Raw genomic sequence first — 15,703 nt, forward strand, 5'->3', positions numbered from 1 at the left:
TTTTAAGTTCACAGAAGAATATAAGCGGCAAATTTTTCATTTGTACATGAGACAGAAAAGCTAGAATATGGAAATAAAACAGAAGAACAGCTGCCAAGAACAGGTACGCTGCAACCAAGAGAGGAGTGCAGGAAGGACACTCCTACCAAGAAGTAAATCATTAACACCCGGTATCACTAGATGGATTTGCAAATAGTTCTATTTTCACCAGATGTAAACAAAACAAACAAAACAAAAGGGTGCTGATCACCCATCAGAGGGTACACTTTGAAAGCCTGCTTTGAAGCAGTGACAAAGTGTTTCTTCTTTCCAACATGTATGTTTTGCAAGTGTTTTTTCTTCACTGGCCAAGAATAGGAACTATAGCTTGTGAATTGGTTTGTTAAAGGGTAGTGCTGCAGGAATGCCAAATGTAACCCACAGACCTCCAAACAGCAGCCAGTGCCTAATGTCAACACCTGGCAACTTACCTTACTAGTCATCTTTAGTGTATCAATTTCTTCCCTTTGTTTAGTTAATGTTTCATTCATACTGCAGAGGTGGTCACTCATCATACTTAACTGATCCTCATAACTCCTCTTTGTTGTCATCAATTCATCCTAAGGGGAAAAATAAAAATTAACTAGGAGTTTTTGCTCAATGAGTGACAACTGGCAAAGCAGCCAACTTTATCTCCACTTAAGCTATATTTTTGATGTTGAATGTGTGCAGTTAAGCTAAACCACTGAAAAATATAACTTGCTAAAAGAAACTCAATAGCTATTTTTCTTTTACCTGAAGTCTCATGCATGGTCTGTTCCCCTTATTTTTGCTCTGTTTCCTTTATAATCTTTTCCCCCGATTTTTATGACTTACATAAAAGACTAACGGCCAAGTTTTCCAACACTGCTTCCAGCAAGGTTTATAAGGTTAGAGCACAGCCTGTACATGAACATCCATGGCATACAAAGCTGAAGGAACCCACAATCCACATGCAGCTGCAGAGCTATGTCATCTCTGGCATTAGACAGACATGGAAGGATAACGTGCATGACTAGAACGCAGCAATGAAGGGATACAGACACTTTAGGAAGGACAGGATAGGAAGGGGAGAAGTCATGCTTTATGTGAAGGAGCATTTGAAGGCAATTAAGATTTTATAGGCAGCGATTACAGAACAAGGGTGATGGCAGGGGTGGGACAGGACAACGGACAGGACATTTGCTACAAGCAGATAGAAATCGCAACTCCAGAACCTGATCTTCATGAGGGATTTTAACCACCCTGACATCTCCTAGAAGGGCAACAAAGGGGTGGACAAGCAATTCGGGAGTTCCCTTGAACGTGGTAAAGAACTTCTAGGTACCAGTGATCAAAGGCCTAAGACAGGCTCTCTCTGCTGGACCTGTTACTCACAGATAAGGAAAAGCTGGTCAGGGATGTGAAAGCCAGTGGTAGCCCTGGCTGCAGCAACCATGATTTAGTGGAATTTAAGATCCTGAGAGAAGCAAGATGAATAGTAAAATTACAGCAACCCAAGATTTAGAAAGAATAGATTTTGGCTTTTTCAAGGTCTGCTTGGCAAGATCCCAGGTAAAACATCCCTAGGAGTTAAAGAGGCCCAGGAAAACGGAATGATCAAGGGCAGAGGAGAGAACAGTCCAATCCTTAGGAAGCTGAGCAACTATGGCAGGTGGCCAGCATGGCTGTACAGGAAACTCCTCTGAACTGTCTCTGCTCTGAGCAAAGGAGGGGACCAGATTACCTTCAGAGGGCCCTTCCAACCTCAACAATTCTATGATTCAATATAATGCAGACTACTAAACATACAAATGGTACACCCGCTATCTTCTCTTACGAAGTTTAAGATGCAAACATGAGATGCTCATCTCCAATGAGCCTTGTCAGTACAACATCTAAACTCTGAGTAGTAGATGCAAGTGCTGGCTGTACACAAACTAATACTCCCTGTGCAGAGGGAAACAAGCCACTGAAATCAGTCATACAGCCACATCTTTTGACATTAAAAAATTTTCATAAAAAGCCTTGACATCAAATGTGCCAAAGCACAGGCTTGGCTACTCAAACCTTTTCCTTGCAAGCATGTTCCCCTTCAATGGCATACCTGGGATTTGAAGTGTGTTATTTAAGTCTCTTCTCTACATACCACTAGAGTTTTTATATCATGTAACTAAGCACCTAGCAAAGGTACAACCACGCTCGATGGCCGTAATTTTTCTCCTCTGAATTCCCCTTACACATGATTATAAACTGCACCTATTATATAACATTTTACTTGCCTGTAATCTACTGATGTTTTGACTAGCTAGTTTCAACTCTTCCGTGAGCGATTCCTTCGACTTCTCTGCTAAGGACAGTCTTTTGGCAAGTGCTCGACACTGTCAATCAGAACAGGATAGGGAAGGTAGGAGGGAGGACAGTTAGTTCCAGAGCGTTGCCTTGTGCCACCTTTAACCAATTGCTTTGGATGCTTCCATCTTTTTGTAACCCTGACATTTCAAAAACCTTAGTAATTTTTAAATGCAAGAGTACTGACAAGTTATGCAATAGTTAATATTAAATTTTTGTTTCATTCTACAGAATTACCATATTGCCAATCCTCTAAATGTATTTTCACATGATTACTAGGAAATATTTCATAAGTAAAAAGCAACACAAACAACTCACTTCATACATTGCTCAAATATCAGAGGAAGATAGTTCCTACTATGTAATCTACTATTAAATAAAAATATTTAAAATAATTTAGTATATTCCATATCAGATAATTACAGAAATTGAAACAGCCACTACTTTCAAGAAACGTTACCTATTATTTGAAATGAAAATAGGAAGTCAGGTACAATGAATCATTTCGTTATTTCTTGAAGTTAAGCATAACTTATGCCTGAGAACCAATTTCTCAGAGGAGAGCTGTTTTCATCACTTCATGACACGCAAATATTTTTGAATGACATCAGCATCACTTTAAGATGAAGTCAAAACTAGCTTGGTAACTAAAGCCAGCTGCTTCAACTTATATGAGCAAACCTATACATGATGTATGTTGTACTAAATACACTCAAGACAAAGCTACCAAAGGATTTCTTAAAAAACCAAAATCTTTCTACTGTATCCATTTCTATGTAAACTAGACCACAGCCAAAAAAAAATATTCCAGGAACAGATTTTTAACAAACATTATGTTCCATATATTTAAACTCACTGTCCTAACACTTGCCTGTGGGAAGTTCATAAAGGGATTTACTCTTTTCAGTATAGACACTGCCTGCATGCTCACCTCAGCATGAAAGTGTACTGATTTGCTGTCAGCAAGCTGCAGATGAGATGTAAGTTCTGCTATCCTTGCCATATAGTGGTTTTTTATCAGGTCTTCACGAGATTCAACATCTGGAGCCTGGCAAAGCAAAAAATTTAAGCAGACAAATGTTTATGTTTAATAGACTGAATACTTGCATCACAACTAAATTTCAGAAGCTCACAACATTCAGAACTATTTCTTACACTGCATGTTCCAGAAGTTTGTTTAGACATCTGAACTTAAAAATCCAAACAAAACACAACCCACCAGTTCACTGTAAATTACAGAGTAAACCACTAGAGGCAGCTTTCACATGACCTGTCATGACCTACAAGTTCACCACTGTGCAGTAGTTTAAGAACTTGTATCAGTTTTTACCCAGCTCACACTCTTTTTAATCATACCTGCACAAGAAGAGGGGGAATAAACTAAAATACACCTCAGTTCCCTGCAGTGTCAGAAAAGGGACAGCACTGAATCCTATTCTGCTGAGTTCCTGCTGGGGCAAGCATTACACTGTAGTGGTGCTAAACAAAGAGTTAACATTTAGTCTGACAGCCGGTTCAAAGTTTCTTTCAGTGTGACCTCTGGTTTGGGATAGCCTGTACTTAAGTGTTAAATACCAGGCATCACAGTCAGTGACTTCTTTGCGGCTTGAGCCCTTCCTCAAGAGTTAAGAACTGAGGCCTGGCATGCAGTTAGGGTTACTGAAGTACAAACCAACCAATGCTTTCTTCAAATTACACAGCTCACACTGCTCCAAACTGCTTACATGAAGAAAAGATTCATTAAATAGAAGAAGAAAGTTAGGAAATACATGGATTTCAGAGACTCAGGGATATGCAGACTGTATGGGTGATTCATGCCATTACATGACAGTATTCCTGTAATTGAACCTTTGGAAAAAGTTTAACACAGTTGACATATTTACCAGATGTACTTTGATAATGTTTGAAACTGATTACCTTTTCATTATCAGTAGTTATAGTCAACATTCCAATCTAGAACAAGGAAGAAAATATGCTTACGTGAGAACTGCAAAAATAGATACTACAGCTGCAAGTCGTTTCAGCTTGTCATAGGACTTCAAATTTAAAAAAAATCTTGCAACAGTTAAATTTGGTTTTAGTTTTAAGTACTTTCAGCTGTAATATAAACAAGGGTAATAATATACATTAATGCCTTGAACAGAATTAAAGCTGATACCAACTCTCCCAATATATCCTTTGTCTTATTATGTACACAGGGAAAAAAGCATTAGAAGCAGCAAGATGCAGCTAGCTTGTATGATTATGCAACTGCTTGATTACAAAAAAACTAATTTAGAGGTATGTTAGAATATTGAAACATTACTTTTCGTGTTCAAGAGCAAGGAAACCTATTTGGACTTCTTGAGTACCTTCTGAATTCCTACCTTTCCAGTTTGACAGTTCAGTGTGAAGCACTGACAGAACTCCAGCAAAGGGGTATACGCAAATAACCAGTTTCATGGAAGAATGTCTTCAGAATCAAGGGAGGTTTTTTTTCTGACATCAACAGGACTAGAGATTTAGGTTTATGGGAAATATTCATACAATATGCTGACCTGTGAGTTACATTAAGCATTGTGGCTAGAAAAAGCCATTCTCTTCAAATTCATAACAGATCAAATACAGGACCAAAAACTTAAGATCCCAGTTTACTTCGAAACTGGGGATTTCGGAACAATCCACAGGTCATTTTTATCCTGGAGCAGGAAAGTGGGGAGAAAAAGGGAATAATTCTGCAAAGTGCTGAGCTAAGTAGATTGTTTCTTTCTTACAGATGACATCCCTACTAATACCACTTTGGAAGGGGCAATTCAGAGGAAAGGCCAACCTCTTTTAAATGCTAGCAATAAACAGGAAAGACATTTATCCAGCTAGAAGAGCAAGGACAGAATGCATGCCTTATCCAAAAGCAACCGTTGAGCCCAAGTTGTATGTGCCTATGAAGGCTGCATAAAAATTAGGGTTCCAGACAGCACTGCAAACTTGAATGGCTTCAAGTTAAAATTTACACTGCATCAACTTGTAAGTCTTTCAACCCATTTAAAAATACTAACTACCTACTTCCTTTTGCTTTAACATACCTACAGACAAAAAAAGTATTGGAAACTCAGAGCTGACCTGAGATATATACTACTTACAAGGCTTCCTGACTACAGAGTCATAAAAACCTAGAAGTTAAGCACCTATTATTTCCCCCTCAGTCACACAAGTATAGAACTACAAAACATCTCCATGATACTAAAGATACCAAGCAAAGTCTCAAAAGCCAAGAAGTTCCAAGTTCTGCAGAAAGTATTAGCAAGCAGCTTTGCAAGTACAAGGAGGCCAAGTGTGAATGCATTTCAACAGTTAAAAACCTTTATTAGTGTTCCACTGATCAAACAGTACTACTACCAAAGAAACTGGATTTTTTTTGTGTTGAACAGGTCACTTACCAGACTAGTACTTTTAATAGGTTCCCTCAGACTCTTTTCTGTGGTTTCTTTCTTTTGTTCAGCTACATTTGGCAAGACAGAACGCTCTTGTGTCGTGTCAGTTAAATGTCCACTAAGAGAGTTCTTCAGTTTTTGGTTTTCTTTCTCCAGCTTTATTTTAGCCAGCTGAGCCTCCAACATCCAGTGTTCTTTTTCTTGTTCAAGTTTTGCAATTTTCTCCAAACTCTGCTGGACCTTTAGGAGGGAAAAGTTTAGAGTCCAGGTTATTGAAACCAAGGGGGAAAAAACACACAGGGAAAATTTGAAGACAGTATTATTTTAAACCATTACATAAGTGAGCTAATGAATAATGCAGCAGGTAAGCACCTACTGATTCAAGCTGTATGCTTAACTGTGGTCACATGTCAAAAATGACGTTATTTAATTAGTCTGAAACATGCATCACAAAGTTCCAGCTCCTAGAACTGGCAACACCCTATTAGGTAAAAATCAAAGCAGGGAAAAAAATTTTATGAAAACTTGAGACATGTGTGCCTGGCACTAGCATTATCTTGTTCTATGCTAGGAAGACAAACAATTTCTCCCCTCCCAGCTGCCCCACCTCACACAGACAAAAGAACCCACTTGTCCAGATAAGAAGTCAACTATGGAACAGCACACATCATATCACTCCACATATTTCTGTTGAAACTCATCACATCCCTACTAGTACCGCTTGAATATTAGGCACTACAAGTCTTTTTCTTCTGTAAAAGACCTGTGCTTGAGTTGCCATCATAGTCCAAACATTCAAGCTAGTAAAGAAGTTTTAGTATTAATCAGTTAGCCCATCTCATTCATGTGAGATAGGCAAACTGGACAGGCATTTTAAACACCATTTAACCTCCCTTCCAGGAAAAAAAAATATGCACACTGCCAGAATGATAAACTGTAATCTATTCATATACTTTAACTGTCATTGTTCTTAAGAAGTGCTAATAAATCCTGCATAGTTCAAAAAACACACTCAAAATAGTACATAACTTTAGAAGTAAATACTTCCGTATGCCTTATTCTTGTCTTTATTTTGCATTTATCTGAATTAAAGATCACTTGACTTCCTGTATTTATAAAAGACATCAGTGGCATAATCCTGTCTCTTATAACTACAGGTACATTCTGCAGGTACAGGAGAACAAGTCTTGGATAACCCAGCCTGACAAGGGTAAGTTTTACTTCAAAAATCTACAAATAAGACACGTACGGTCTAATTTTAAGCTTCAGTATATGCATATATATGTACAAACAACCACACACAATTGTGGAGACTATTTGATACTACTTTACCTTTATAAAATATACTATCATATATGTCAGTAAAATTTATACCAGAGTACCTGTTGTGCAAGACCTTCTCTACTCTCTGTGGAGCTCAGAAGAACTCTGCGATTAGCCAAAGCCTCTTCATAAGGCACCGAATCTGCACAAGGCTGCAGAAGGATAAAGAAACCTCAAAACGTGTTTCACAAGTAGATCAGAATATGTATTCTAGATTTATTTTCTTAATGCCCTCCTTACTTTAGTAAAGGGAAGAAAAATATCTTCCAAGTGTTTACTGGCCAATAGAAAAAATGGTTTAGGCACACAAAAAATAAGACCCCAAAATGCACACCTGATTAAGAAGTGCTCAGAAAACTCCAGGTGTTACGTCATGATCAAATGCATCTTAAGGTCCACTTCACAGACATTGCATTAAGTGATTTAATCATAACAGTTAAGTACGCCATCACTTAATTATTAATTTTAATGGAGACAACAGGGAGATCTGGCAGTGTTCAATCCTTTGGTTCAGGACATTTTCTCCCTCTTTTCAGCTGCCTTTTTTCCCCCTTCTGCTCTCCACTGCCTTCCAGTGAATGCATGTCTAAAAATATGATGTAATTCACTCCATATTCCTGGTGAATGAGAGGAAATTTAAATAAGCAGCTACCCTCTTCTCCTTGGAGTCTTGGCACAGAAATAATTAGTGGTAGAGGCAGAATTGGCACATACCCTCAGTTGTGAGAGCAACTATGCTCTCCAAGTTTTTCAATAGCATTATTGCTCTAAGGGTTCCATTTCCTCAGCCAAAGACCCTCATCCAGGGGAAAATCCATTGCAAATACTGAAAATCTTCAGTTTGTATTCTCTTTGGCATAACCAACAATCAACTGAATTGTGCTTTCTCTGTGCAAGCATGCTAGCTGAACAAACCTTCTTCAAAGACTTCATGTAAGCAACCGCCTTTTTCTTGTACAGCAGCATACACTCAGCTGAAACAGGACTGATGAACTCTGTTCCTCCTCTAGGGCCATAGCTCAACGAAGCAGTGAAGTGATCCAAGTTGTTGCTAAAGAACGAGGCAATCTAGACACATCAAGAAGAGTCACTTTTCAAATCAAGGTGACCAGAAAGATTCATAGAGAGCAATTACTCTTTCAAGGGAAAGACAAGTATTCAGTGAAAGTGAGCTTCACAACTAGAAATTCAAACAAGCTCAAGCTCTTCCAAGTAACTTAGACCTTACTAAGGCAAAGCATCCTCTTCACAGTATCTACTTTTATCACCCATTCAGTTGTTTTTATCTTGCAGCCTGAAAATACCTTAGAACAAACCTGATGATATAGATTATTAATATCAGAGGCACACCTAGATTTTCCAAATCATTCAACTACGATTTTTTTTTTTTCCAAAAACCTGCACAAGTCAGGACATTATACTGAAACAAAAGTATCCGTTACCTTGCCCACTCCATTTGTTAAAGCCACAATGGATGATAAAATACAGTCATTTGTAGTTATGAGTTTCTGTGTGGCAGTTGGAACATCTTGTTCTAAAGTAGCTTTTTGACTGTAGTGCTTGGAAATGTCTAGAAAAAGAAAGCACATATTCATGTTAAATTATGGGTTTTGTCTCTTTAAGACACTATTTTCAAATTCAGCTTATGACCTCAGGCTTCAAGCAGTTTTCCCCTCTTTAAGCAAGTTTTATAAAAGTTTATTCTGGATACTCTTATTTTTTTGGTATAGTGCCTTAGACAACTGTTTGTGATCAAAAGGAATAGACATTATGCCTATTACACAAGGCAGAATAATGTGTATAGTTAAGTGTACTCTGCATCTCTCAAATAGCAGATCCAAGCTCACATCAAACTAGCATTTCACTCTACAAGTATATTTCCCATACGTTTACATTAGGACACTAAAACAGTAGAATTTTTAGTCACATTCAATATCAGAGTCTTAAGCTTACATGACTTAGAAGAGTATTTTAATTCTGTCAGAGCAAATCTAAAAGACTACCAGAAATTTAGAATACTACTTCCTATATTCTACAATTATTTCAGGCAAAATCAACATAACAGTCCTCAGAGGAAAAAAAAACACCACACAAAAAACGCCACCACAAAACTTTGAAAGTCATCCACAAAAACATTTTAGCTTATATATACTAATTAATTTCAACAATATTTAAAAACCCAGCCAACCAAAACACCCCTCACCCCCCAAAAAAAAACCACACACAACAAATGACAAAGCCCTCAAGTATATCATGTAAGAACAAACATTCCAAACTTGGCCTAATTAAAAATACATAATTATTTGACAAATGAACACTTTGCACCTATTTGACAATAAAGTACTACTGCTACAGAATGGAGAACCCCCAGGCCACTACCCCCAGAAGTTTTAACACTAGGCAAGCTAAAGCAGTTGGAAATTAGTCTGAGCTGGGAAGGAAGAGGGGAAAGAAGTGACAAATCAACCATTCTGGAGTATGGGAATGTGAGGTGTTAAGCACAACATTTCTGTTGCTAGCTAATGAATTTTACTGACCATTTTCTTCAACACTTTGATTTTCTTTATTTCTTTTGATGAAGTACAAGTTGGGTTGGTTTTACATTGTACTAACTATATTAAGAGGTAAAAGGTATTTATCATAAACTTCTCTATGTTACAAAACTTTGCTTTCATGTCTCTGTTTGTGGTAGAATCTCAAACAGGGACACTGTAACCAGAGTGATGGAATTAACCAACCATGGATGTTGCTATACTCCTTGTACAGCCCTATCCAACTGGATGTTAAGTCTGGGGACATGGAGTATACCAATCAGTGTATTCTTCGATCTGTATTTTAGTCCCTAGGTAATCATTAATGTGAACAAAACAATAGACAATGTGCTTCTGTCGGAAAAGGATGACAAAATGCGGTTTCGTGTAGTAGACTGAGAAAACTGGCCAGGACTGCCAAGATTAAGAGACAAGTAGGTAAAAGGTAATTCCGGCGGGGGAGATCGTGACCCCTGACTCACAGACCACCGACCCAAGTAATACCACCTACTCGAAAGAGAACAATGGGAAAGGACAACTGAGCCTGCGCAATAATTTACATGTGAAGAAGCAAGTTTGTTCCAATCACCGAAGAGAACAATATTGAATATGTATAGATGAGATGAATATGTATATTTTTGGTCTATATAAATCACAAGGGAAAGGTGTGTAAGGTATGCACGTTAGGAGGAAGATCCCCCGTGCATCCGGCTCCATGAATAATGAATGCCTGCCTTTTAACACTACATTGGTGTTACAAGGTTTAATCCTGATTTCAGCGACAACACTGCAAAACGGGGCAGTGCTATTGACATTATTGCTAAAAGACCAGAAGAAAGAAAAAAAACCTATTAGAGTTATAGAAGCCTAATGTTTAAACAGTTCATCTATATGGATCATCTCCCTGAGAACAGCTATATGGTAGAGAAATTTTAGGATACACAGAAACACCAGTGTTTTAAAACTCCAAGTTTTAGTCAAACATCACTTCACTGAAAATGTAATATATCCATGTCCTTCTGATAAAAGGAAGGTAAGCCATTTTCAAGGAGGAGGTTAAGCGTCAAAAGGAAATCAGACTTCTTTGTAACCCTTAGTTATATATTCATGTTAAAAATAGTAATCAACCTGAGAACTGTAAGGAAAAATTGCTCTTTGAAGGCAGGTACTAGGTCAACAGGATGGAAGCCAAGGAAAATATTTATATTTAATGTCATTCTATTCTGTATGCTAGTTCCACTAGAGCAATGACAATGAGTAACTGAATTAATACTGCACAGGAAGATCCAGAGTGCCACAATTAAATATTCCAGTAGCTTAGAAGAACAAAGCTAACACAATGGAGGAGTGAAAAACATGCATGCAGGTCCAGAACAAGTAGTTAGCAGGCTTAGCTCCTTATCCTCATTTGTAAAGGCAAAACCAAACAAGATTTATCACATATTACACATTTAACATTGTTACAGAGTGTATGTGTGCTATGTTAAACAGAAGAAAGCAGAGCTGAAACATACCACTATTCTTGTGCTCTCACCTTTTAAAATGTCACGAAATCCATGAAGACTTGTAGCAATGTTTGTAAACACCAAGTTGTAATTTGTCCTAAGAAGTCCTTCTGGTTTTGTACCTAAAAGTACCACAGAGAAAGGAAAAAAAAAAGGTTAAACCCTGAATGAAAAAAGTAAGCTTTGAAAAATCATCCGATTTCCACCTACTAGAAACATTTGCATGGGGTACGATCTTTAGAACTGAAGAACCATAACAGATTCATTTGCTTAAACTTCCCCTTCCTTTAATATTAGATATATATACACACCAAATTTTGCCATAGTAGACAGCTAAAAGACTTCCAAGTTTCCTAAATTTCATTCCGATTTTACAAATATCAACTCTTGGTCTCAAAAAACAATTATGCACAAAGATAGATTTACATGCTCACTGTTGTAGGAAGAACCAGCTGGTGCTTCTAAACAGTGAAGACTAAAATAACCTGAAGCTATACAGTAACTATTTCCTCTTATTATTTACAGTATGCATTTGGATATAGTTTACACACACACACACAAAAAGTTTCTACCTGATTTAGTCATTACCATGGAGAGTTGTAGTTTAATAGAACAGGAGGAGCTGGAAGTGATAATTAGTAATGAAATGTAGTATATTAACAATTTTGTGATTAAGAGATACCAGAAGATGTACTGTCAGTTGTACTATAAGAACCTACAGTTGTTTCTCCTCCTCTACAATTAACTATGACTATCTAAAACGTGGTACGTGACTGCTTGGTAATTTCCAGGCCTGCACTATGCCCATGTTTATCCAGATGGAAGAGTGCAGAGCATTAAAGACACACTCTATAGCACACTCAGCCTCCCAGCCTGGATCAAAGAGGGTCCAATATGACAGAGCATACTGCAGAACTCGCCCCATAGTTTAAACTGTACCAAAAGAGTAGCGTTAATCTTGTTTCCTCTGTCAGAAGTGGGATTTTTTGTGTGGTTCTTTGGTGTGGTGGGGTTTTAGGGTGTTTGGTTTACTTTGGGATCTTTTTGTTTGTTGAAAACTGGTTCAGAAGGAAAACTATACCTTCCAGTCACAATGTAACCAACAGAGTGAAAACCGGCACTTACTTGGTAACGCAAGAAGACTAACATATGTATGTAGCTTCTCAAACACTGCAGTCAACCTTTTCATGTCTCTGTGTAGCTCCATATTTCTAGCTCTTAAAGCAGCTGTGCAAAGAGAAGACTCACACTCTTCTTCCAAACTAGGAATATATGAATCTTTTTTTAAAAAGTGAGCAATTATCTTAAAAAACAGGTTTATGAGTTTTGGAGTAGATAACTAGTGTTCTCTCCATCCCCAGTCCAAAGAAACAATAGATTAGGAATTTATTTTAGGAATGTTAACAAGCAGAGTAACTTAGCAATACATGAAAATTACTGTGTACGTGTACTATCCTCATTCTTAGGAGCTTCAGTCACAAGCCAGGAACAGTTTACACTCTCAGCAAGGAACTGATTGCATGAGTTTAAAGACTTTCTTCTGCTGCATATAATTTATGTTTTGCTTCCTAAGGAGCAGAAGAACAGGTACAAAGACAACATAAAATAAGTTTTTTCTTCTTCCTTAATCCAAAACCGCTTTTTAAGCAGTCCTTTGCACTAATAATTTACTTCCCTTCAAGCCACTTGGGGACAACAATTTTCACTGCAGAAGGGATGTGCATCTGGCCAAGTTTTACTACCTTGCTACATTTACTGCATGATAATCTTCAGACAGGCTCAAGAAATTAACAGTTTCAGTGTATCACAGTTGAACAGTATCAATGCTATTGAGTAACATTAAGAAACATCAAAAGATCTGTGCAGCTTTCACTGAAGTCTCACGTGGCGGGGCGGGGAAGGCTTTAATACATGTTTTTAGCTCTAACACCCAGTTAAGAACATGCATAACCTAAAGGCTCAAAAACTGGCAGGTAAAAAAAGTTTTGCCTTTCAAGCCAGAGTGCTTTAAAGGGTGACTTAATATTTGGGTTGCAGATGTTGACAACACTGCCTGCCTGACACTTAGCATCCCTTTAATTTGATCTATCAAATCTAAAGTACCTTTTTAACTGATAAGGAAGAATCTTTCTTAAAAAGCATAAGTAGGAAGCTAAATGTTCTGAGAAAGCCTTCAATTTCACAGCTGTTTCCTGGAAGGAAAAACAACATGTAAATATTTTTGCTCTGTAAAATTCTTTTTCAATACTAAAAATAAGAAATCTTACCAGGACTGTCACAGTATCTTCTGTAATACTTTCAAACAAATGAAGCATTCCTTCCTCCAGAGGGCGAACATATGAAGCATTTTCATGAAGATACTGTGAGAACTGAGTACAGAGAGATTTTTAAATGGTGCTTGCTGAAGGCTCTTGCAAACTGTTTCAAGTTAACAATCGAACAGTCCACTTTAGCAAAGCACCCTGTCATCTTAGATGACTCCCCAAGATGTCAACAATAAGATATAAAGAGTCAAGTGATGTACATCAATCTCTTCTACAGGACACACAAACACACACCTTGAGGGAAAATGAGAAATAGTGAAGACTACAACAGAAATCCAGGCAAAACCCCACCTAGGGTTTGCCACCGCACCCTATCTCATTTTAACTGCCATGCACAGCACACCAAACTGCTGCTTTTTAAGTTTAAACATTCCTGCATTCCTTGCTCAACTCCATCAAATTAAGGCTAGATCCATGCACCATTAAGCCACCAGAATAAACTACCATGTCTTCCTCCCAGCTGCTGTTTGCCTCTCAGCCCTTGTCCTACGCATCAGCACAAACATTTGCACAGCTATGCTGTGCAAAGTACTGAAGAACTAAACAGAGTTAAAACTGAGAACAAGAGATACATTTCAATCTTTATCTGTATCCAGTTCGGTTTTCAATGTTGGTTAAAGTGTGCTTATGCCAATGCAAAGGATGGAGCAGTAACTAGCCAATGGGAGAATTCTTACTTTCAAGAACTGTGACAGGTTTGGGTAATTATGAAGCTTTGGCCTCACAGAACTGCCTGACTTTGCTAAAAATTGCTTAAGTAAATTCTAAAGCTAATTTCATTTCCAAAAAAGTATACCCGAGAACAAAGGTGTTTACCCTTATGATCAAAGTGTAACTGTATCACCAGCTTTCAACTTTGATACCACAGTATTACAAAAAGCTTCTTTCACAGACTGACACAGGTAGTCAAAAGTGATCTTGGGTTTTATTTTACCCCACAGAAAGATAACTTCACCTCTGATTCTTTATCCCACAACAGTAGCTAAAGATGCCAGGCAAATAGGGATGAGAAATTTTAATTATTTCTTGTGTTATTACAGTGCAGTAACATAGTATTAACAAGAAGAGAGATGCCAAGCTCTCATGCATGCACAAATCTGGATGGAATTAGGGAAAATTCCTAAGTCTAAGGAGGAGGAAGTAATACATGCAGAATGCTCCTGACTTGTGTTGCAAAAGAGAGGACTGGAGTTATCTGGCACGATGCTGAAGACCCAGCAGAACCCAGCAATCCAATACTTAAAGAGAAAAGGAATACTTGAACCTGGAAGGGAATTGTCCACATCTACTTTGAGTGTTTGGTGGGGAAAATAGCTCGAAAGCGCCAGACAAGACCTGGAGTTGGGGAAAAATAAATCAGTGCAAGTGTGCTAAGCCACTACCTGACACTTGTCTTCATTTTGTCTAGCACGTTAAGGGGAGGTTCTTGAACCACTCAGTGGAGGAGCTAAGATCACACTGAGAACACTTGCCAAGAAAATAGATAAATTAATGAAAAATACAGGAGCTTCAGTAAGTGATAAAAGATGCATCACTGCTGGAAATTCACGGCAAAAGCCCTGAGAGGTAGTGTGCACTGAGGCAATTAGGTCATGAATACACAATGGGGTAGACTACAGGAGACATCATTATGAAAACAAACAAAGCCTGAACTACTGAATCAGAATCCATTACCAGAAAAAGAGAAATCAAATTACAGTTCGGATTAAGTTGCATGTTTCAGTTGTACGAAAGCAGTTCTCTGCTGAAAAGCAGTAAAGAAGTGTTAACTAGGACATTAAGAAAAAAAAGCGTGAGAAGTGACATCTAAGAAACCTGGTTTTCTTCCCTTACTGTAAACTGCAGTAGTGTCTGTAGAATCCAGTCAACACACTGAGCCACATAAAAAAGGAGACATAGATGACAAAGCCACATAGTTTTCACAAGAAGGATATGCCATTTTGAGTACATTTGGTGGCAGGAGCAAGAAAATGTTATTCTCAAACTAAGGTCTACGCTGAATCTCTAAAAGCGTATTCTTGATTCAGATACTTGAAGCAACTGAGAAGGTAAATAGCATGGGATTTCTCTAGTGAATAAACACCTTCACAAGCATATTTGTTGCCTGCAAAGAGATTAGAGGAGGTCTTCCCGAGAACATGAGTTTTGTGGTAGTTAACATTGCCACTACATGCATTGCAGCTATTTGATGAATGCAAATCATGCCCATCTCCTGAGCCCTGCAAACTACTAAATTGACATTATAATCTGAATCAAAAAAT

General features: G+C 37.9%; 1 protein-coding gene across 4 annotated transcripts in view; it reads right to left on the reverse strand.

The window, feature by feature from the left end:
* PPP1R21 (protein phosphatase 1 regulatory subunit 21) overlaps positions 1-15,703 on the reverse strand; it is a 32,655-nt gene that overhangs the window by 2,530 nt on the left and 14,422 nt on the right. For 2 of the 4 annotated variants that reach the window (XM_075088646.1, XM_075088648.1), the window contains exons 10-21: positions 13,386-13,487; positions 13,222-13,310; positions 12,244-12,380; positions 11,148-11,240; positions 8,525-8,652; positions 7,998-8,150; positions 7,142-7,234; positions 5,766-5,999; positions 4,267-4,302; positions 3,281-3,397; positions 2,280-2,378; positions 471-599 (exon numbers count right to left, since the gene is read on the reverse strand). In XM_075088646.1, the coding sequence (XP_074944747.1) occupies positions 471-599; positions 2,280-2,378; positions 3,281-3,397; positions 4,267-4,302; positions 5,766-5,999; positions 7,142-7,234; positions 7,998-8,150; positions 8,525-8,652; positions 11,148-11,240; positions 12,244-12,380; positions 13,222-13,310; positions 13,386-13,487 (1,410 nt within the window). The remainder of the gene's footprint in view (positions 1-470; positions 600-2,279; positions 2,379-3,280; positions 3,398-4,266; positions 4,303-5,765; positions 6,000-7,141; positions 7,235-7,997; positions 8,151-8,524; positions 8,653-11,147; positions 11,241-12,243; positions 12,381-13,221; positions 13,311-13,385; positions 13,488-15,703) is intronic. The other 2 variants (XM_075088647.1, XM_075088650.1) reach the window with 1 other exon arrangement.

This window comes from Phalacrocorax aristotelis, chromosome 3 (genome assembly GCF_949628215.1).
Source record: "Phalacrocorax aristotelis chromosome 3, bGulAri2.1, whole genome shotgun sequence".
Classification (NCBI taxonomy): domain Eukaryota; kingdom Metazoa; phylum Chordata; class Aves; order Suliformes; family Phalacrocoracidae; genus Phalacrocorax; species Phalacrocorax aristotelis.